This window comes from Mus musculus, chromosome 3 (genome assembly GCF_000001635.26).
Source record: "Mus musculus strain C57BL/6J chromosome 3, GRCm38.p6 C57BL/6J".
Taxonomy (NCBI): Eukaryota; Metazoa; Chordata; class Mammalia; order Rodentia; family Muridae; genus Mus; species Mus musculus.
The window spans coordinates 108,107,013-108,130,705 of NC_000069.6; the positions used below are offsets into that span (position 1 = coordinate 108,107,013).

The following is a 23,693-nucleotide window of genomic DNA, read 5'->3' on the forward strand; positions in this document are numbered from 1 at the left end:
CTTCTTTAAGTATCAATCTTTTTGTCCCCCTCCAGGCTAATACGATGTTTAATCCCCCCACATTTTGATTTTGCCTAAGAAATGTTCTTCAAAATAAACATTAGTGATGTGAAAGTCTACCTAAAGAAAACCGTTTTAGACCTTACAGGTTAAAGGCCCACCAGGAAAGAAACATCGTCTTCAGACTTTGGGGGACTTCTAAAGGAAGGAACCTGGATGGTAAGGTAAGAATGATTTCATGTAAAAACAAGACAAATAAAAGTGGTGTGCAGAGACAAAGAAGTGAAGAACTTCTATTTTTAATTAACAGAAAGGTTTAAAAAATAGACAGATTCAAATGAAAATACAAAATGCATTCTGAAGTAAAATTAAATTTGGATTATCTAATATTTTAGATTATCAACACCATTTTATTAAACCCAAAGTATAGAAAAATTATGAAAACAATATTTCACCAGATGTTCTTATATTACAGAATACAACAAAGGAAAGATAAATTCAGAGTAAGACTTATTAGCCCCTACATTGTGGGAATTGAGTCAATCGCCGATTGAAATCAATACTTTTCTTTCTTTCAAGTGACATTTTCCTAGCCCTAACGAAATATTTGTAAGATAACAGTTATACTGTCTGCATAATAATGATTTTGCAAAACACGTAAGAATTAAAAATTGTAAAAGCTGCCAACAAAGGCACTGATCACCGTGGCTTGCTTCTGAAGCAGTTCTGACCATCAACCTTCTTTCAAACGAGTAGGAGGTAACATAGAGATGAATGGATCCGAGCCACAGCGACTGGACCTCAAAAGGCACTGATCAAACTACTGATCTGAAATGCTCCAAATGCATTGTTTGCTGTCCCTCAGTGTCCACTCAGTGTTTAATGACATTTGATATATACTGTACAAAAGGACTGTAGCTCTCAGCACAAGCAAACTGTACACATCCGAAAGCCGGATTGTGACTTTCCTCTTGTACACGGACTGCACATAAAGCCCTCAGTCCTGACTTGGTAATACTATTACATCAAGGAGCTAGACTTTCAAAGACACTTTTCTACCTAATAAATCCACTCTCAGACAGAGGTCAGGGGAAAAAAGAGACAGACAGGATCCCCAGAAAGAACTAGTTATGCACGGAGCAACCGTAGGCTCTTCACTCACCGTTTGTTTTAATACTGCTGCCAACTGTAACAGATTCAAATCTGTACACGACAAGGTGGAAAAAGTCCCCAAATGCAAGTTTTAGAAAAAGAATATAGTAAGGACTACTACTACAGTTAACATTGCTACAGTAAAAACGATGGCAAACAGGGATTTGGCACCACATTTACAAAGGAAAAGCATGCACTGTTAATACACTTTTAGATGTCTCCTAACAAAAAAGGCCACGAAGATGGAAAACAAGGGGCATCTTATTCAAAACCTCCCCATGACCGAGACAAACAGGCAAGATTCCATGTGGTCAACTTAGTAGACCTGTAGCAGCAAGCCACTGGTTCTCAATTTAGCATCTGCATCTCATTGACGGCTATCCTGCGTGTGTCCAAGAAGCAGTTTAACACACTACATCAGTATTCATCTAGTAATTTGGTAATCAGCACAAACAAGGTTAACCCCGACAAATACAACTTCCAACCGTAAGCGTAAAGCAATGAGAGCAGGAATCGTACTGTAGAACTCTCCAAGGTGAATGCTGTTTAGAAACCATTGTGGTACTTTAAACATGACAGTAACATAAATTTCATTCCGAAAAGCTCTATTAATATAGTCCCAATAACCAGGAAGAATTTTAATTATTGAAATATTACTCCCGACCATTCCAAGAGTTAAAAACAAACAGTTCCTACTAAGAGGAATAGTTTCAAGATGTCTGGTGACATTGTGTGCATAGTTAAGACTCAGTCCTCAGAAGTTTCTTTTGCAAACAAGGAAGAGTTTTTAAGTATTCTTCTCTTGATAAGAAAAACCTTAGAAATTAACTACTGGTCATTTGTCAAAAAGATGGGGGAAAGTGAGCTACATGTTTAAGTTCTGGAAGGCAGCACCTCAACTTCAATATGCCCTAAACATTAGATTACAGAGTCCAAGCGACGCCCTGACGATCCAGTCATACTTTACAGTTGTCCAATCCCAGGTCTGATTTGAACATCTCATGCCAATTAGACATTCCCTAATAGAGAAGACTGCTGGAGAGCGCTAGCTAAGATTCTGCGTGTTGCTGCCATTCCTTGGTCCTGTCATGCGTGCTGCTGACCCAAGAGACAGTAGATGACATCTGGTCTCAACACTCCTCCCTGTAATAGCTAAAAAAGAGAAGACATTGTTAATCAGAAAAACATTTACAAAGCTACCCCGCCCCCAGTGGTAACTAAACTGTCTCAAGTTTTACCTTTTACTATGCCATCCTCTCAATAAAGCCCACATTCCTTTAAGTTGTTTTTAATGATGACATCCGTAACAGCATCAAAAACAAACTGCACATTTTTGGTGTCTGTGGCACAGGTGAAGTGAGTGTAGACCTCCTTGGTATCTTTTCTTCGGTTCAGATCTTCAAACTGGCACTGAATGTAAGCAGCTGCCTCTTCGTATGTATTGGAACCTGAGGCAGACGACCAACATTGTCAAGTGTAACAGCTGCCTGCACCCAGCTAAGTTAGGCCATCAGCATTTACTTACGGAAAGCAACACCACACAACTGACTACAAACAGAATTCTGCCTCTATTTCTATTACCCTTAGGATTTTCTGCAGTCATTGGATTTTTCATAAGAAAGACTCACACGGACACTAAAACCAAACCATCATGCTCAAGGGATGAGGAAAACAAGTTTCACTTCCTCTGAGACCCTGACCTTGGAGTGACCCTGGACGAAGGGCTCCCAACAGGTAAAGCATTTATTTAAACATCATTCCAATCCTAGAGAGGCACCAGCAAAGGCAAACTAACAGATGGGGAACAAGTGGGACCCCAGTTATAGACTCTGACACCTCTCCTCACCCGGCACCGCCTTCAAACTCATGGCTTCCTACCTCGCCCTCCCAAGTGCTGGGATGCAGGCACGGTGCCCATCCACAGCCAGTAACACACTTTAAAGGATAAGTCTGTCTCAACAAGCAGCTGCTTTCTAAGGAGTAGGGGCACGAGGAGACCAACAGAAAGCCTTCTTTTTAATATATATAATTAACACTCAGTCGTCCACTTTCCACACGGTCTTAGAAACCGCCTGTAGCGTCAAGGACACTGTCAAAACAATGTACACTGTTTTCATAAACCAGAGCCTATTTTGGGTGAGATCAAGCATGGCAAGAAATATCAAGTAAGTACATAAAGAAGCCTGGGAGAAAGAAAGAACACATGAAATACAGAACTAAAGGAAGACTACTTTGTTAGGTGCCTAGAGCTCGCAACCCCCCTCCCATCTTGGTTTTTCAAGACAGGGTTTCTCTGTGTAGTCTTCACTCTCCACAAGGCTGGCATCTTATGGGAGTCAGTTCCCTCCTGTAATCCAAGTCCAGGAGCTGAACTCAGGTCATCAGGTTTGGAGGCACGCACCTTATCCGATGGGCCACCTCACTGTCCACTCCCCTTACTTTCTAAGAGATTCTGGTTCTTTTCTTTTGTATCCTTTATAAACCTTTATTTCTCTCCTGTTGGTAGCTAGTATTTGTCTCATTTTATCGTTTCTCGCCTCATTTTATAGTCATCTCTCTGGTAACTTCATTTATCTCCAATAAGTTAATTACTGCTGTTCTCAGGTTTATACATCTAAGCTAACCTTTCCCTAAGTCCCTAGTATAAGGATCACTACCAAACAGACACTTCTATCTGGTTATTCTACAGATACTTCTAAAACAACATTCCAAAATATAAATTCAGATCATAGCAAAGTATCCAACTGAGAGACTTGAGTGAAGACACCTTTGACTTTCTAATGTTTGCTGAACCTTTCACTGTATTCTCAAAAGAAAGCAGAGTCTCAGATAGTGAGAGCCCCCATCCACGGAAACAGCTCAGAGAGTCCCCTTCTCACTCTGGCCATCTGGTCACAGCTTTCATAATGGCACAGTTCTGCCATTGTTGTCTGTGATCCCTAATTTCAAATAGCCGACTGGCCCACAGCGTTTTACCTTCTTTAGCTATAACCAGAATCTTTCCCAGAGAAACTTGAATTGGAAGTCAAGCAAACCCAGTATGACCTCATTGTTTTAATGGAAGAGACACAGAAATGGTGGCAATGCCATCCTTCATCTTATAAACTGAATAGTAAAGGACATTAGTGGGGACAGAGAAGAATAGACATGGAGCCAAGGAAAGAGACAGAGATGAAGTGACCTCCTTTAGAGGTGCCTCCCTCGCACTGGCACTGACTTCACAGTCTGACTTTCACTCCTAGCCCCACCCATATCCTTGTCCTTGGCTTTTAAGATGCCATCCTGGCTCTCACTGAAAGGTTGTATCTGCATCCGAAGGCAGTCCTTACTGCCGTCCTCACTACACTGCTGCTAGACTGCTGTTCATACACCATGTGCCCAAGGCCACTTGTCACTAGCTCGACACAGGGCCAGCCTCTCCCTGCTAGTACGTTAAATTCCACAGCTGCCACATGCCCCTTCTCCATTTCTTACATGCAACTGTCTTCTCTAAATGCCTCTATTCTGCCTAATGACTTTCATTAAAAAGTTTGTTTTTATATCTCTTTGGACATATGCCAAAATTTCATGTTTGTATTTCATTTTCCTCCAAAGTGAGGACACTGATCTCTGAAGTCACACTCGAAACTTAATGGCGTTTCTTCAGATGCTTACTGCTGCGCCCACTGTGAGTGAGTGCATGAGTCCTGCATGAGTCCTGGGGCAGCTGATGGCAGCTGGGAAGCACTGACCTACGATGCACACCTCCAACAGCACCTCACGCCCTTTACCTGTGTATTCTGGATAACAGATTGTTAATGGACTCCTCTTTATTTTTTCCTCAAAAAGGTCTTTCTTATTAAGAAAGAGAATGATTGAAGTGTCTGTAAACCATTTGTTGTTACAAATGCTGTCAAACAATTTCATGCTTTCATGCATTCGGTTCTGAAAAACAAACATGGTTATGACAGATTAGCAGCAAGAATAAAAAGCAGATTAGTTCACATACCAAGAAGTTTTAAAACAACAAACTGAATTCATGGAAATAGAGTAGGTCCTAATGTGACTTGAAGCCTAGTCAGTCCTGATTTGCATAATTCTTGGGGTAAGGGGTTAAGAAGATGACAAGATGCAATCCTGTGCACACAATGTGGCTACCAAGAGCAAATGTGCAATGGAACAAGGATTTGGGAACTCTAGCCCCACTGACAAGAAAATACAGGGCATTAAGTTTTGGTTCCGTGAGCCAGCAGTGGCACCCGTCTTCCTTGAGTCACGCTCACTTCCTAGCTGTATCAGATGGACTTTCTACCCCAATCGTCAACATACCATTTCCTCATCCTCAGCCAGAACAAGGTCGTAATCACTGAGAGCCACACAAAAGATAATTGCTGTCACTCCCTCAAAACAGTGAATCCACTTTTTTCGTTCGGATCTTTGGCCACCTACATCAAACATTCTGAGTAAGGGGAAAAAAAAAAAAGCACAGATTTAGTAATGTCACACTTATAGTTATTTCTCTCGAGACTGTCGTGGTTAGAACCTCTCCATTATCACACACTCAAACCCCATTTGTAACAAAGACAAGAAGCAAATCAATGTGTCTAAACCATTGTCAGTGGTTAAAAGTATAGGCCACAGCTGAACCTCCCCCTTTCAACACAGGTGCCAAAGTCAGCAGAGTTAAGAACTAAAAAGGACTAAAGGAAGAAGAGCTCAACAGTAAGGCTTAAGATAACGGTAGCCATGACAACTGCTATTTGTTCCGTGTTTACCATGGTGCCAGGCATTACCCTAGACCATCTGGCACTCTAAGTCCTGTCTCTATATACTTTCCATAGTCCCACTCTGACTTTTAAACTGGTTTGTTCTGAATACCCACCTTGCATCTGAGCTCAAAGTTTATTTGCCTGTGTTAATGAAAAACATATGAAGAGAATTATGGGAAAAAATTAAATTTGATATCAGGCTTTAAGAATTTGAGATCTTGTGCTAGGTTTAGGAAGAATGACTATAATCTCAGCATTTAGGAGGCTGAGCTCGAAGAACAGCAAGTTCAAGACCAGCCTGCACTACACAGCAACTGTCTTAAAAGTAACTAAGTAACCAAGTATTCCCCAACACCACCAAAGCTTGCCTGGGCCTAATCATCATCATCATCATCATCAGCAGCAGCAGCAGCAGCAGCAGCAGCAGCACGGGGGTGGGGGTGGGGGTGGGGGTGGGGGTGCGGGGAGGGAAGCTGCTCACACCCTATGTTCTAATCTGGATTTGTTTTAGTCTCCTAATTGCTAAGTTTGTACCAACAGTGTCCATCCTTACTTCCTACATTGACAGGAACAGCTGTCCTACTTTGTCTTTTAGTCAATACCTGAGTCTAGATGGGGTCAGTACTCAAATGCTCACACTCTCTCAAGATCTATATCTGATAGCAATGATAAAGCTTTTTGCTACATTGCTCTAGTGAGTGAAATCTTCAGTAGCCTGGGGTCTAAATTTGCTGAGATTTTTTTCACCCCTACAGATGAGGAGAAGGAAAGTCCACGTGATTTCCCTGTAGACCAAGAGAAGGAAAGTCCACGTGACCTCCCGAATGACGTGAGCATGCATCCTCTTTCTTCCTGACCCAACCCTTCCTTTCGGGGATCTTGCTGTTCTTTGCAACCTTTGGTCTTGCATGACAGCTAAACAGATTGGCCTTAATCCAGGGTCATGTTGTAGGCTATAGAACGGCTAACATTTCACCATAAAAATCTTACAAAGACAGGCACATTAGTACACTAATAATTCCAGTTTACATCCCCATTTTCTATAACGTCCATAAGACAAAGAGATGCTATGAAGTCCCAAAGCTGGCTTTTAGTACCTAGTAACACAGTATTATTCACTAACATCAATATTGTATAAACATTTCCTCATAACTCAAAGCAATTACACAATGCCTTGCAATACTTCAGTAAATGTTTGAATAAATGGATAGTGGTTTTGCCTAGAGAAGGAAGAGAATGAAGAGGTGACAGTACTTCATACTAAGACATCTACATGCCAAAACAAAGTACTTGTGGCACTTTAATCTTGGCTACTGATCCTGGCATGGAAAGATAGTTACCTAGCTAAAGATCAACCTATGACATCAATGAAAAATGGTTTTGGTATTTAATTAGAACTGAATTACTAATTTTTTTTTTTTTTTTTTTTTTTTGGTGTTTTTGAGACAGGGTTTCTCTGTGTAGTCCTGGCTGTCCTGGAACTCACTTTGTAGACCAGGCTGGCCTCGAACTCAGAAATCCTCCTGCCTCTGCCTCCCGAGTGCTGGGATTAAAGGCGTGCGCCACCACGCCCGGCTGAATTACTAATTTTACAGTATACAGAGACACTTCCTTCCTATGGCTTCACAGGGTAATTCGTATAGCTTCTGCGGACTTTGTTAAGTAACTTCATCAGTATTTAAGATAAGCAGCCCATTTACCCGAAACCATTCATCAGGTTTCAAATCCACTTCTTTTTGTTGGTTTGTTTGTTTTGTTTTTTCGAAACAGGGTTTCTCTGTGTAGCCCTGGCTGTCCTGGAACTCACTCTGTAGACCAGGCTGGCCTCGAACTCAGAAATCTGCCTGCCTCTGCCTCCCAAGTGCTGGGATTAAAGGCATGCCCGGCACCAGGTACTTCTTAAACACTGAACACACACTAAAGGAGAAAAGGTTACTGCTAACCTCAAAGGTTACAAACACAGAAAAAAGGAACCAAAAACAGTTTTAGTAATTTTTAAAAGACTATTAACAAAAAGAAGTGCAGAGGCTTTTTCTTGGAATTGCTGGTGCTATGAGAAAATTCTCTGCAAACACTAGAATGTCCTTTACTGTCTACGTCATCATCACCTCTCTAAAACACCTCAATCCCAGGCCTATTTTGCCCTGCACTACAAACTTAATTGAGCATGATGCTGTGCATGTACAAACCCAAGGCCCCCAAGCTTAGCTCTGGCCCATTAACCTTAACGGGAAGGGGAGCCGTCTGAGAGGAGTGGTGCTGCTAAGAAATAGTCCTGTTTTACTGTCAGCACGTCAGCACGTCAGGATGAAGCCATCTATACGTTATTTTCTACCTATTTAGTACGCTCTGATCCTTCTAGCAATAGTCAATACCTATTTGGCAACTAACAAAAGCGTGCTGAAAATGTAAACAAACACAAAATGATAATTGTATAATGAATTCTAATGGTAGGTAAACTATTATTTAATTTTACATTTAATTTTCTCTAAATACTGATGCTATCTGGAGGAGAAAAATAAATAAATGTGTGGGGTGTAATCAGATAAAACATTGAGCTAATGGCTCTTAAATATTAAGTTTCTAAACCAAGGAACACTGCTTACAAAGATCTTACCCCCAGACAGAGAGGCTAACTAAGGGGAGTCAGTAAGCCAGGCATGTGGTATACACCTGCAACCCTAGCACTCAGCAGGCAGAGGTGGAAGATGCAAACTTGAGGCCACCCTGGTCTACACAGCAAGAACTAGGTCATCCAGGTTTACATCATGAGATCTTGACTCAAAAACAAAAGCAAAAAAACTTTTGGTTCTTTGTGCCAGACCCAGGCAAGAACAGGCTATGACGTACTTGAAGTAGAGTTCCTTGAAGGTGAAGTGGGTCTCCACAATGCCTGTAGTCTTCACTCTTGTCCGAAGAACATCTTGCTGAGTTGGAATGTAGTTGGTCTGGGATATTCTATCCAAATCATTTAGGTAGCTAAATAAAATGCATATTGGTTTTTACTTGGTAAAGTCAACCATGGACATGACAAATCAACAGACCAAACTAGCAGCTTGGCAAAAGTCAATTCTGTGACTGGCTAAGTACTGGCACATGTGAGGCCTAGGTTCAATCCCAAGTGCCAACAAACAACAAACAAAGGTACCCTGAAACTCACTGAAGGGCAGAAAAATATTAAATCTTCAGTATCATAGAATGAGTGAAAAAAGTGAATCAAGTATAGGGGAAATTAATAGGTTCTACACACAGTAACAAGAATGGTTTTAAATATACCGTAAAAGCAAATTTTAAAAACATGGCAATTGTATTATTGCTAAATCTAATATGAAGTGAGCTATGCACTATAGAGCAGAAAAAACAAAATCAAACTGGGATTGTGACAAAGACCTGTAACCCTGGACCCCATGAATTCCAGGTAAGTCTGGGCTACAGAGCAAGACCCATATGAAAATAAAATAACAAAAAGTTAAAAGTTCTTGGATACTTAAATTTATGTCAGCTGCATACATAACTATTTGACAGCTTCTTAAAGAATGATACTTGATATGAAAATGAGAAGAACTACATTCAGTGAGAATATAGGTGGATATGTGAGTATAGGCTTATAAACCCAGCACCCGAGGATGCAGAGGCAAGAGGCCACATGTTTGAGACAAATCAGGAAGATACAAAGTTTCAGGCCAGCCTGGGCTATGTAACAAGACCCCATTTCAAAAAAAGGGGGAAGAGAGTAGGGGAAAGACAAAGGCTAAATCTTCACTGATTCCAGACCAAAAAAAAAAAAAAAAAGAGCAGATGCACTACTTTAAGTGTGCCATTCAGATCATCTACAAACCAAATACCACCATTAACAGAGTTGAGCTTGGATGAACAGTGACAGAGGGACCCAACTTTATAAATAACATGTAGTTTGGCGAGTCAGAGCTTACTCAATGGATGACAGAAGAAACGATTAAAAATTTACCTCTGATAGCCACTGAATTGCTTAAACTACCAGTATACGCACATAAAGATAATCTTAGTTTTAAAAAGACAGCAAGAATCCTTTTATTGTTTGTCAAATTATAAGTAAGCTTTATAAATAGCATTTATATATACCATTTCTTGTAACAATTGTGACAGAATGAGAATGGGAAAATATAAGGCTAGAGAAAATACCTTAACAACCAAAAGTCCTTTATCTTGATTGGGGCGGGGGGCGGGGGGCGGGGTGTGGGGGGCAGGAGGTACAGATGTCAAGTACTCACCAGGTCCCCCAAAAGTAAACTTTAAAACTACAGCATGAATATATAAATGTGTCGGGGGGTCAAAATGGGATCAAATGTAGCAGTGAATAAAAGTACTAGTTACCAATTCTCTAAAACTAACACTCAAGTGAGCTTCCTTGATAAAGAAAGGCTTCATTCTATTGTATGATAATGTCCTCATCCCACAGAAGCCACCACCGCAGTCTGGCAGGAGAGGTGCACGGTGCTGGGTTTTGTGGTACAGGCTTGTCATCTCAGCTGTTCGGAAAGCTGAAGCAGAGTGGTCAGAAACTCAAGCCTGCCAGGGCTACGGAATGAGTTCAATGTCAGCATGAGCGAGATTGTGTCTCAAACAATCAAGAGGGCTGAGGAGGAAACTCAGTGGTAGAGCCTTTGCCCCACATGCACGAGGCTTTGGTTTAATCCCTAGTACAACACACATTCACAAAAGGTTAAGTGTAATGACTACTACCAGAAAACCTCACAGTACATCGAGTATAAAAGGACTGGCACACCCGTGGTGGTGCTGCACATCTCATCCTAGCATGTAAGGCAGCGCAGGGGGATCTCTGTGTGTTCTAGGCCAGCCAGAGTTACACAGTGAGATCCAGTCTCAAGTACAATAATAACCAAGGGGTGGGGCAGCTCTCTGTATGTGTGTGTGTGTGTGTGTGTGTGTGTGTGTGTGTGTGTGAGTGAGAGTGAGTGTGTGTAATGGGGTGTTACCCCTCTAGCTGGCTATCAGTGCTTTGTCCTATACGGAGGGCATCTAGATGTCTCAACTTTACTTGCTTATTATAAATAGATCTCTGAGATAACCTTAAAGTGAGACAACTGTAATACAGGATCCTACAAACTTTTGGACATTAGTACTTAAACATTTCCTTAAGGATAGGCAATGAACATTCTCTAGAGTCACCAAATTATTATTTATTTATTTGTTTGTTTGTTCGGGGGCAGGGTTTCTCTGTATAGTCCTGGCTGTCCTGGAACTCACTCTGTTGATCAGGCTGGCCTCAAACTCAGAAATCCGGCCACCTCTGCCTCCCAAGTTCTGGGGTTAAAGGTGTGTACCACCACTGCTCAGTTACCAACTTATTGTCTATCACAGTTTCAAAGGAAAAAAAAAATCACTTACTATGAAGCAGAATCATTGAGCTGATATTCCCTGGACCTGCTAAAGCATGCCTGTACCCCGCCATCTCGCCATAAACGTTTAATCACGCCTGCTAGTTCTGAAGTCATGACTCCTTCTTCAGCACTCCCAGCTAAAACAAATAACTGTCGGGCATCATCCTGAGAAAAACAGTTAAGACAGGGGCAGATGAATTCCCACTTCTTTACTAAATGAGTTTCATTTTTCACACAGTTATGTGCACGCGCAGAATCATAGTTTAGAAGAAGTGCTATAGAAACCTTTCCTGACAAGGTAGCATGAGAAAACTAGCAACTAAATCCCCAGCCCACCCTCCCACTACAATTCTAAATACAAATAGCTGAATAATGATCTGCCTTCCTCTTAATTCTCCATGTCATACCGCCATCCTCAGAAAAGGTCTCTTGATGGACTCGCAACCCTCTACCCTGATGACTTATGATTTATGACACTGGTGGGGTGGAGACTCTGCTCTGAGACAAGTATATGTAATAACGCTAAGGTAAGCCCTTACTGAGGACTGGGAGGATGGCTCAGGAGATAAACTGCATGCCGTGCCAGCATGAGGACCTGAGTTCAGATCCATGAACGAGCTGGATGCAATGGTGCAAGCCTGTTCCCTCGGTGCTGGGGAGCAGATAGAAGGATCCTGGACATCCCTGGCCTGCCAATCTGGCCAAGGACATGCTCCAGACTTGGAGAGATGCTCTCCAAACATCAGGAAAAAAATGGTAGAAGGAAACACCTGAAGCCAACCTCCACCTTCCACATGCTCATATGCCCCCCCCCCCATGTCTGAATTTTTATTCCATAGAAGTGCTGAAGGTGCATCTCAGTGGTAGAGCACTTACCTACTACTACATAGAAATGAAAAGTTTTGTACAAAAGAAGTAAGTCTAGCCATGGCACAGGGACTAAAACATGAATCGAGTTTGAGGCAAAGGCTGTTCTTCCTTCCCCTTCATTGGAGACAGCAGAAATGGAAGAGGAGATGAAGGCACGTAAGAAGGAGAAAGCCTAGTAACAAGAACTGACCCCTTAGGGAAAATATTTCCCCCAAAGCAACAAGCACAATGTTCTGTTGCGACAGGAGAAAGAGGTGCTGGAGGGGGAACAGCAAGAGTGACAGGATCAGAAGGGCATGACTCTCAGGCAGGAACTGTGGTAGTTTTCTTTATTTTATCCACGTGCAGTATTTAAACCTGAAGACAGCAGGGCAGTGGAGGCACACACCTTTGATCTCAGCACTCAGGAGGGCAGAGGCAGGTAGATCTCTTGAGTTCAAGGCCAGCCTGGTCTATAGAATGAGTCCTGGACAGCCAGGGCTACACAGAGAAGTCCTGTCTCAAAACAACAACAAAACTAAATACTGAGCTCAAAGATTTCACTATATGAATCTAATATCTACCTAAAAATTAAAATAACTATACAGATGAAGTTTTTTTAATTAGATAATATGCCGGGCAGTGGTGGCACAAGCCTTTAATCCCAGCACTTGAGAGGCAGAGGCAGGCGGATTTCTGAGGCCAGCCTGGTCTACAAAGTGAGTTCCAGGACAGCCAGGGCTATACAGAGAAACCCTGTCTCAAAAAACAAAAACAACCCCCCTCGAAAACCCCAAAAAACAAAAACAACAACAAAAAATCACATAATACATAAGTAAAAAGTGAAGGGAGAAGAGAATTTATATCTTAAGTAGTCATTAAGACAATGACCACTAGCAAGCAAAGGCACTGTGGAACACAGATGCAGTACCACCTACCTCCCACCCACAAAAATCACCACGCTGCATTCAAATTAACTTTGCCAAACTCTGGCATCAATCAAGGTTCTGTCCAAACTTTCTAGTAACACTGTGGCTCGTCTTGTATCAAACTCCATGCGTGATCTGTATTTCCTCTCCCTCTTGTTTCTTTTTCATTGGTGTGGGAGGAGTGAGTGTTGTATGTATGTGTGTATATATGCACACTCAGGTGTGTAACACAAGAGAGCCAGAGAAAGATGTCTGACGTCTTCTAACACTCTTTGCCTAATTCCCTTGAGACACGGTCTCTCACTGAACCCAAGGCTTGTCATTTATCTGGACTGTGTAGCCAATAAGCTCCCAGGATTTGTCGTCTCTGTCTCCTAGTACTGAGGCTACAGCTGCATACCTGATTCTCCTTTAATGAGGGTACTTAGGGTTTTAACTCAGTCCTCATGCTTATGTAACAAGCGCTCTTAGCCATAAGCCACTTTCCCAGCCCCTCTTCTCATCACCACCACCACCACCACCACCACCACCACCACCACCACCACCACCACCACCACCACCGCTGTCATCGTCTTTTTAAATAAAAAAGCGAATGATTAAGAAATGGTTAAGCATTAAACAAACTGCCCAAACCACTAAATGACAAATAAGATATTTTCCACATATTGTATACTGCTTTATCTAACATTTAAAACTACACAGATCCTGAAATTTGACCTATACTTAAGTAGGTGTACAAAAAATTATTTGTTTCTTTTTTTTAATACCACGTTACTCAAATTTTAGAAACTTGAAAGTCCAGGGATTATTAGCACACACTGATGGCGCTCTGAGTAGAGGCTTTAGAGTAACGCTTCCCTTCCTACTTCACTGCTCATAGCCTCGTCCTCATAATAAACCTCCTCTGCAGACTGAGAGCCACAACACACTTCATACTTCTACACTTAATGAAAGAAAACTGTCTCCTACTCGGCTCTACTCTTTTCATTCTCTTAGCAACCATTTAAAACTAGAGGAACAGAATGATAAATACAAATATAAACCCTTACCTAGGAGGGAAAAAAGGAGTTTAAAACTTTACACGTTCCTTCTCAGAGTAGGCTGTGGAGATGCTGTAAAGCTAGGTGACTCAGGAGCCCTGAGAGGGACTGAGAATGTCAGGGCCATCAGGTGACAGGAGGACTGATGATAATAGCTGTGTCTGTGCGTGAACATGAGCATGTGTGTGGAGCAAAGGACGGTCTCAGGCACTGTTGCTAAGGAGCCATCTGCCCTTTGGTTTGTTTGTTTGTTTGTGTGAGACAGGGTCTCTCTTTGGCCTGTGGCTCAATGATTCAGCTGTCCAGAAAGCCCCAAGGATCCTGTCTCTGTGTCCCCAGCACTAGAGAACACATGCACACCATGAGCACCTGGCCTTTTAGTGAGTTCTAGAGAACAAACTCGTGTTGTTACGCCAAGCCAGTGCTCCTGACTGCTCTAAGTCTCAGAACCTGATGACATCTGAAGGAAGGAAATGAGTTGGGAGAGGAACGGTCGGGAAACAGAGGTGAATGGAGGATGGGGACAAAGTAAGGGGCAAAAGAAAAACATGTGAGAAACCAAGGAATAAGTAACAGGAGAAAAAGTCAACAGAGAGAAGAAAAATGAATAAACACAGTATAATTAACCAATTATAAAATACAACCAATATTATAGAGAAGTAGTTAGGTGACATGAAGGAAAAAAAAAACATAGAATTCTAGTTCAAAGAAGAAGTCGGGCTGGTGAGATGGCTCAGTGGGTAAGAGCACCCGACTGCTCTTCCGAAGGTCCAGAGTTCAAATCCCAGCAATCACATGGTGGCTCACAACCATCCGTAAGACACTTCTGGAGTGTCTGAAGACAGCTATAATGTACTTACATATAATAAATAAATAAATCTTTAAAAATAAAAGAAGAAAAAGAAGAAGTCAGCATGACTCAAATGGGAAGAAGCTAAGATTTGACTAAAAATTAGATTTTACTTGAACTAACAAATTTCCCTAAGGAAAAAAAAACTAGCCTGTGCGGCAAGACTACCATGAATCCAAGTCCAGCCTGGACTCCAGGTAAGACAGTCTCTAAACATCAGAAACGGGGTATGAGGCAATGGCTCAGTCAAGAGCACGTTCCGCTCTTTCAGAGGACAGAGTTTGATTTTTCAGCACCCACACGAAGTAGTGTCAAACTCCCTGTAATTCCAGCTCTGGAAAATCAAACTCCTCTGGCCTTCAAGGGGATCCACACACATGCAATATGCACATGTGGACACACACATACACATAATTAAAAACAAAATTTAAAAAAGAGAAAAAGAAAAAAAGGGGCAGGAAACAGCCTGCGGGCTAAATGTTGTCCACGGACTCACCCTGCACAGCTGAGGCCGAGTACCATTCCCAGGAGGAAGAAGAGGCCCTGAACTCTGTTACAAGACAGTAAAAGTCGCTCACATATCTTCCTAGTCTTCTTTTCTTACTATTCTTTTCTCCCACAACCCTTAACTAGTTCCTGATCTCTTATTTCACCTCCAAGATATATTCTACTCAACAAGTCAAAGCCACAGCAGCTCTCTGAATATTTTCCTTTTCACTTCCCACTTATCAACCCTAACTTGCAGCTGATAAACTGAGCAGCTCATAGCCGTCCCTAGGCTGCTCACAAGCACACAGGTTTTGTCTTTCCAGGCAAAGCCCTCTCCATCCCAACCCCCTCCACTTCCATTTATTTCCCAGGGCACTTAAGAACTGCACCACGGAACATGGCTGACATCCTTTGATGGACTCTATACTTCTCTAGCATGTTCTTGAAATTGAGTTGGTAACAACATAAGAAGATCTCCTGTCTTCATTTGGTCCTTTCTCCACTGGCTTCAAACATCCTACTTCACAAACTGCCCAAAGTGTACTAAATATTATTAACTGACTTTTGAATTCTGATATATATAAAGCATTAAAGAGTTATATTAGAATAAGTAACAACCCAATTCTAATTGAACCCTGAATTCAATGAAAGACAGTGATAAGATATTTTTGAACACCCAAAATCACCTCTAAAATTGGGATGCTAGTGTTTATGTCCTTACAGAATTTATTTGGGGAATTTTTTTCCCTTTGACCCCCTACAGCTCTGAAAGCAAGACTAAATATACAACATATACATCCTGTCTTTTAGAGTAACATTTAGCATCATCAACTACTATAAAATATATGTCAATGGTGTGGCAAAGGAAGCAACTGAACACAGCCATCACACAGCCCAGCTACAGAATCCCATTTCCAGGACTCTGCATGCGTCGGTAACTTACTGTCTCCTGAGTCAGACCTAACACTTCAAAAACAGACACACGGTATTTTGTACCATTTTATCTTCTTGTTCCCTAAAACATGACACAAATTTGGCTTAACTGTGCCTACTGAAGAGCAGCAAGTGAAGAGGAAATGAGAAATACTTACTGCTCTGGCAGATTCCCCAAAATCAATCTTCAACCGTCCCATGGCTCGTATGATTGCAATGATGGACTGAATAGTATTGCTGTAGACAACTACTTTATACTGTTTACATTCGTCCTCTGAATAGCCGTCCTCATGAATGATTCTTCAAAAAGGAGAAAACCGCAAGTCAATACCATGAATGGAAAATGAAAGCATTATAAACTTTTTATGAAGAGAAGGAAATTCAGTCTTAAAAGGCCCTGTGTGAACTTACTTCATCTGTTTCACGATGGTACTTTTACCAGATTCTCCAGCGCCTAAAAAAAAAACAAAACAAAACAAAAAAACAGATTTTGAATTTCTTTGTAATCAAACAGATATGGAGTAAGTAATGCAACTAGGAAGTCTAGCTTAGGGGATATAGATCCAAATGGGAATTTTGGTGAGCTTTCATGTCTATTAGGAAAACTGGTTTTCAATTAGAGCATTTTGCTGTTGTTTAATGTTGATACCATTTGTGCAAAACAGACATTACTCAAGGATAGCAACACAAATATTTTTAGTAACATCATAAAACATGATATACTCAAGGAACACAGGCAACAAATAGGCCTATGGCCTACTCATAGTTAGTAATTCTGTAACCTGCCATGGACCTGAAGAATATTCCATAAGCAACCCTCCTAGTCACAGAGCTAGAGAAGTTCCAAGTATCAGCAGAACTCACGTTGCCTTTACCTTTCATGAGTCAGCTCTTCTAGGGGGAGGGGGGAGGATTTACACAGCCTCCTTTGATGACTGAAATCACTCTTAAACTAAAGATCAAAGGTCAAATAAACTTTCAGATCTTGATAGTCTGCCTGCTAGGTCTTTCCTGATTAGTAATTCTTCCATTTTCCAAAATGCCTCTTGTAACATTACCACTCTCCCCAGCATCAAATGCTACTTCTGACTCATAAATGACAGTCCTGCTCCTCCTTTTTAGAGAAAGTGGAAGGCAATCAGAGAGCACTACTCCACTTCTCATAACCAAATCTACTAGTCTACCTGTATGTATCTCCATTAACATTCTCTATGTCATCAATGTCTCAATGCCCTTATCGCTCTGACTATATACTTAACTTCATTGCAGCTCGACTTGTAGCTGTTGCAATTTCTAGTGTCACCAAAGTATCACTATTTTTTCTTCTTACTGGGATGTCTTAGCACACAGGCTGTTGTTTTACCATCTTTACACAACTCACCAGTACCATTCTTTGACATCCCCTTACACATTCACTTTCTTCTATCTGCTATTCCACCTTCCCTGTGCCTCCCTTTTTAGAAGATCTATTGTGTTTATGGGGTTGGGGGAAGAGTGACAACTCACATGAACAGGTGTGGAGGTCAGAGGGCAACTTACAGGAGTTGGTTTTCTCCTTCCACATGAAGGTCCCAGGGATCAACTGAGGTTTCAGACTAAAAAGCAAGCAACTCTACCTACTGAGCTATCTTTGCTGCCCCTCTCTGTGTTCCTTTATGGCAAAATTTCCCTAGCCTGTCATCCATCCTTACAATCTCTAATTAAGAACCTCCAGCTCATCGCCACCACTCACTGAAACCATTTCTAAACAGCTCAGTGGTTATTTCTAGGCCTTCCCCTGCCTTTCAAGACAGCTTTTTTCAAAGTTGATCTTTGTCTTTTTCTCTACCTATACTTATGTAAGTTTATTTATTTATATATATGAGTGCTCTGTCTCCCTGAATGTATGCATGACAGAAAAGGGCATCAGAATCCATTACAGACGGTTATGAGCCACCAAGTGGTTGCTGGGAATTGAACTCAGGATCTCTGGAAGCACAACTCAGTTAACCACTGAGCCACCTCTCCAGACCCTATGCTTTTTTCTAACTTGCCTAACTTGATGCTTTAAGGCACTATTCATGAGTAAACGTTAAAGAGCAATGAGTAACGAGTAGCAGGGCATTCTAGGTATCTTGGTAATATGAACTCATTCAACCCTCACACCTCTGTAAGGTGGGCCCCATTACCCTCATTTTATAATGAGATAAATCAAGCAAAAAGGTCAAGTAATTTGTCCAGTTATACAGCAGTGGCAAAATTGAAATTTCCACTCTTTCACTTCAAAGCTGGCATGTACTAGATTCCAAAACTTAGCTCACCAACCTTGCTTTCCAGGGCTGACTTCAAACTCATTTCCTACCGTCTGTAGCACAGCAGATGTCCCAGAAGCACCACAAACTTAATGCCCAACACAATGAATGATGGGTTCTCATTCCCACTTCCACCTCAAACAAACCTGCTCTTCCCTCAGTCTCTCATCTCAGTAAATGGGACTAACATTTACCTAACCTCCTAAGGTCAAAACTAGCAAGTGACATAAGAGGGAGAAAGAGATGGAATGGGGACGCCAGCATTAATACATGTTAAAGACTAGTAAAGTTTAGTTTTAAAAATACAGATATAATCTTAACAGCTTGGTCCTTGTACACTGGAAACCACAGTTTACCTAATACACGCAAAACTTACATAATTCTTTTTTTTTTTTTTTTTTTTTTTGGTTTTTCGAGACAGGGTTTCTCTGTATAGCCCTGGCTGTCCTGGAACTCACTTTGTAGACCAGGCTGGCCTCGAACTCAGAAATCTGCCTGCCTCTGCCTCCCGAGTGCTGGGATTAAAGGCATGTGCCACCACGCCCGGCTCCATAATTCTTTTTTTAGATAGAGTCTAGCTATGTAATCTTAGAAGTCTGAGAAGTCTATGTACACTAGGCTGGCCTTGAACTTATAAGGATCCTCTTCTTTCTGCTACCCAATAGGCCAATAGCTAGAATCACACCTGTACAACACGCCTGCCTAGACCATGTTACAACACTGACTGGAGTTTCCACCTGGCCTCCATTTACACCCAAATTATAATGTGTGGCTAATAATGTCCAATACACTCTGGTCCCTGCCTACCTCCTCAGCCTCATTTCTTGCTGGTCTCTACCCTAGCCTCAGTGTTCTTGTCAGACCAGCTTTTTTCTGTTTCCTCTAACGTGCAAAACTGGTTCTTGCTGGGCTGGACTCTGACTCACAGTCTCATGCTGGCTGACTGAAATAACGTCTGCTAAGAAGGTTTTCTTCTTCACTCACCTTTCTGCCTCTCAGAGCATCCCTGATGAAGTTACCTGAGCACTTCCCACCCTACACTGTTCACTCTCTTACAGCACAAATCTTCACGGCACTCACTCACTTTCTGTCTCTTCACTGAAACAAAAGCTCTACCAAGCTGTTCTTCTCTGTATTCCTGGAGTCCTCAACTGGACCCAACATCACTTAGTCAAATAATTAATCATATAGCTACTGAACACACGTGCATTTAATAAGCATGATAACACACTAAATATTTCTCAACTTTATCAACAAAAACTAGTTAAAGTAACATCTGAATATAAAAATTGAAGATAACTACATTCTTGCAGAATCAAGAAGTGTATCTATATCTTTATCTCTGTTCTTACTGCAGAGTTGGTAACTGGGCAGACTACACAGTTAATGTTCAAGTAGCTCAGGGTCTTCTAAGACTGTCAAAAATATTAATTTCATTACTCATACCTAGAAAAGCATTTTAATTTAGGGGAAGAAAACAAATGAATGCTGACTTTTTTTTAAATTGTTAAATTCAAAATTCCCAAACCATTCTATATGAGCAACAGTGTAATGAAGTACTGGATGCTCTCCTTTAAATATTGAAAATGGTATTCCTACTGCTCATGTCAGACTGTTTTTTAAAAATTATAAATAAATCTCTTAAGTCACAAATTTCTACCCATCTCATTTAATTCTACTCTTTGAAAACATTTCATATCACTCACACACACACACACACACACACACACCCTACCTCTATTCTATTCTATCTCTCTTATATTTCTCAAAGATTCCCTAAATAATATCATTCTGGGAGCTGGGAATACAGCTCAGTGGTAGAACACTTGCCTAGCCTGTGCAAGGCCCTGGTTCCACCCTCTATTTTGTAAAAAGAAGAAAAAGAAAATGTCTGTCTGCCCTCCCTTTTCTTTTCTCTTCTCTTTTCTTTTCTTTTTCTTTCTTTCTTTTTTTTTTTTTTTTTTGTTTTGTTTTTGTTTTTTCGAGACAGGGTTTCTCTGTAGAGCCCTGGCTGTCCTCGAACTCAGAAATTCGCCTGCCTCTGCCTGTGCTGGGACTAATGGTATGCGCCACCACGCCCGGCTGCCCTCCCTTTTCTATTACTCTGTACTTCACCCCTAGCCTTTATTAGGCACTCAGTCCATCTCATAAAGGAAGGCACCTCTTATTGCCACAGGATTTGTTTTCAGCGTGTGTTATAGATAAAAAGTGAATCACATTTTATATCAAAGGCCTTGGCCCATTCAATTTTCAGACTCTCATGAAAAGTGCCACCACCATTTTACCCATCTTCCAAGTACATTCTGAGATCTAAGAGTCATTTGGATTTGAAATCCATTCATTATTCTAGATATCTTAGTTGTGATAAAACATCATGACTAAAATCAACCTAAGAAGGAAGGGCTTTATTTCATCTTACAACTCTCGGTCACACTCCATCACTGAGGAATGATGGGACAGGAATTCAAACAGGGCAGAAACCTGGAGGCAGGAGCTGATGCAGACAGAGGCCTGGAGGATATGGTTTACTGGCTTGCTCATCCTGCTTTCTAATAGAACCCAGGACCACCAGCCCAGGGGTGGGAAAATCCACAGCATCCCCATGACCACTAATTAAGAAAATGTCCTGCAGGCTTGCCTACAGCTGGATCTTATGGAGGTTTTTTTCTTAATTGAGAGTCCCTTTTCCCAATGACTCCAGCTTGTGTGAAGCAGGCATAAAACTAGCAAGCATGGTAAACTGACCAAGCTGGAACATAGTTTTCTCTCTCCTCAAATATTTCTCAAATTACGTAACCTCTTCACCCCTTCCCACATCTGGCTGAGCCTACACTGCTCCTTTTATGTTACTGCTGTAATTTTCTTAAACTACCACTCCAAGGCTCCTGCTCCTTTACCACTTCCAAAAAGCACCACTGTACAAACCATCAGCTTATGACTCAAAGTCTTCAAGCCTTCTCCACCTCTTTCCCCGTGAGGTCTGGGCTCCAATCTTACCTCTGAGATCTATCACTCAAGCAGCAGCTCTCTCCCAGAACACGTGGCTCTTAGGGTTTGCCCTCCCTTTCTCTCCAACTACATAGTTGGATTCTGAACTTCCTAACTTCACCTACATCTTTTTTTCCTACATTACTTCAAAAAGCAGTAAGTTAAAAGGAACATTTCCTTGCTTATCTTCAATCTACCAAGGATAATAGGCTATAAGAACTGGAACAGCTAGAGCCTACAGCGGAGGGAACGCGGCTCGGAGTAGGAGGAACTGAAGATGAGCCTGCAGACTGTAAGGATGGCAAGCCTGGGGAGGGGAGGCCGTAAGGGGGAAAGGTTGGCAAGGTCACCACCTGCTTTCTCTTTTTCCTTTCCTCTAACTAAAGTCAGTCCAAAGGAGGTCTTAAGTTTACTATGCTTTTTTTCTACTTGTATGCCATGAAGCAAGATGGATTTCCACAATATAAAACAGGGTCAGTAGAGTATGTTTTGGACAGTCCCCAGTCTGCAGTAATGCTTAGTGACTGTTACCCAGCTACTGAGTGTCAAGATATCCTCACTGCTGAGAACACTACCCAGTGATGTTAGGGCTTCAAAGGATTTTATTTCCTAAAACCATTTTGATATCAACGTTGGTGCAATGGCAATTGTTTTCAGAAGTTGTTTCAAAGCAATAAAACTCTAGATGGATCTGGATTCACACACATTTAAAACAAAACAAAACAAAACAAAACAAAAAGACACTTGTAAACCTAAAACTGCAGCAAACGGCGTCAGTGCGTCCATTAGTCATTCTCTCCACCCTACCCTAAGGAACAAAAACCTCTCTCCTGGTGTATCTGAGGCCCCTCCTGCTATCTCTGCTCTCACACTGTTGTCACCCATCCTGGCTTCAGAGCTTCCCCTCCAAGTGTCCCCACAGGTCTATCCCAGGTAGGCAGACATTCCAGAGGCACCAGAGACCCCCTTTCCTCTTAATTACTTGCTTCTATAGAGATATCTTGACATTTCTAGTAACTCCTGTGCAGCTGAGTCCTAAAATGACACCACGAATAACCTAGCAATACCAGACCAGGGCTCTCTTTACAGACCTATTGGTACATATATGAGCAAAGACAGTCCCCTGCCCCAAACACCAAAATGAAAGTTTGACCAACAAATAAATTTGATTTCTTTAGCTTAATTTTCCAGCTGTTAAAACCATCCTGTAATAAACTCAACGTTACAGTAAATGTCAGTGCTGCTATGACATGCTATATGACCTTGGGTAAGTCACCTGACTATAACTATGGCCTCCTTATCTATAAAACACCAAGAGCTTTGGCTTAGATATGCTCTACCGTTACACACGAAGCCAACTAACTTCTTATTCTAATACAGGACTCTAATGAAACCACAAATCCACATCATCCTAACAACTAAACAATTCAAAATAGCTACCGTAATACAGGTCTATGGTCAGGACAGTGGAAGGCACCAATGTTGGTTAGCTTTGTGTGTCTGGCATGCCAACTCCTCCATTCCTTGTTGGAAGTACCCTATCTACTAGAACATTCAGGTTTACATTGCTACTGTTAGGATGGAATGGGGGACGGTGGCAGCACAGAAAGGAGATGGAAGTAGAGAGGTGAATTACAAATCCCGATAACTAAAGATCAAAAGAACATAACCCATGCTGCTTCCAATAGGGATACCTATGGCTTCCATAGATTCTCTCACTATGAGGGTCCTGGAAATCAAACTCAGGTTATCAGGTTGGCAACAAGCACCATCCTGTTGGCCCTGTGATTCATTTGTTTAAAATTTATGCATGTGACTATACATTTGTCCGGGGTTTGTTACATGTACATGCACATAGGTGCCTGTAAGGCCCCTTAGAGCTATGGTTACCGGTGGCTGTGAGTCACTTAACATGAGTGCGAGAAGCAGACTCTGGCCCTCTATAAGAAGCAGTAAAGAGAGCTGGGGGATGGGGTGCACCCCTTTAATCCCAGCAGGTGGATCTCTGCAAGTTCTAGGACACCCTGGTCTACAGAGTGAGTT

The 23,693-nt window shown here is 41.6% G+C and overlaps 1 protein-coding gene across 1 annotated transcript in view; it reads right to left on the reverse strand.

Annotated features, from left to right (window-relative positions):
* Positions 1–262: 262 nt before the first annotated feature.
* Gnai3 (guanine nucleotide binding protein (G protein), alpha inhibiting 3) overlaps positions 263–23,693 on the reverse strand; it is a 38,878-nt gene continuing 15,447 nt past the window's right edge. The window contains exons 2-9 of the mRNA NM_010306.3: positions 16,783–16,825; positions 16,530–16,671; positions 11,289–11,446; positions 8,751–8,879; positions 5,461–5,590; positions 4,923–5,076; positions 2,391–2,600; positions 263–2,304 (exon numbers count right to left, since the gene is read on the reverse strand). Of these exons, the coding sequence (NP_034436.1) occupies positions 2,410–2,600; positions 4,923–5,076; positions 5,461–5,590; positions 8,751–8,879; positions 11,289–11,446; positions 16,530–16,671; positions 16,783–16,825 (947 nt within the window). The 3' untranslated portion in view covers positions 263–2,304; positions 2,391–2,409. The remainder of the gene's footprint in view (positions 2,305–2,390; positions 2,601–4,922; positions 5,077–5,460; positions 5,591–8,750; positions 8,880–11,288; positions 11,447–16,529; positions 16,672–16,782; positions 16,826–23,693) is intronic.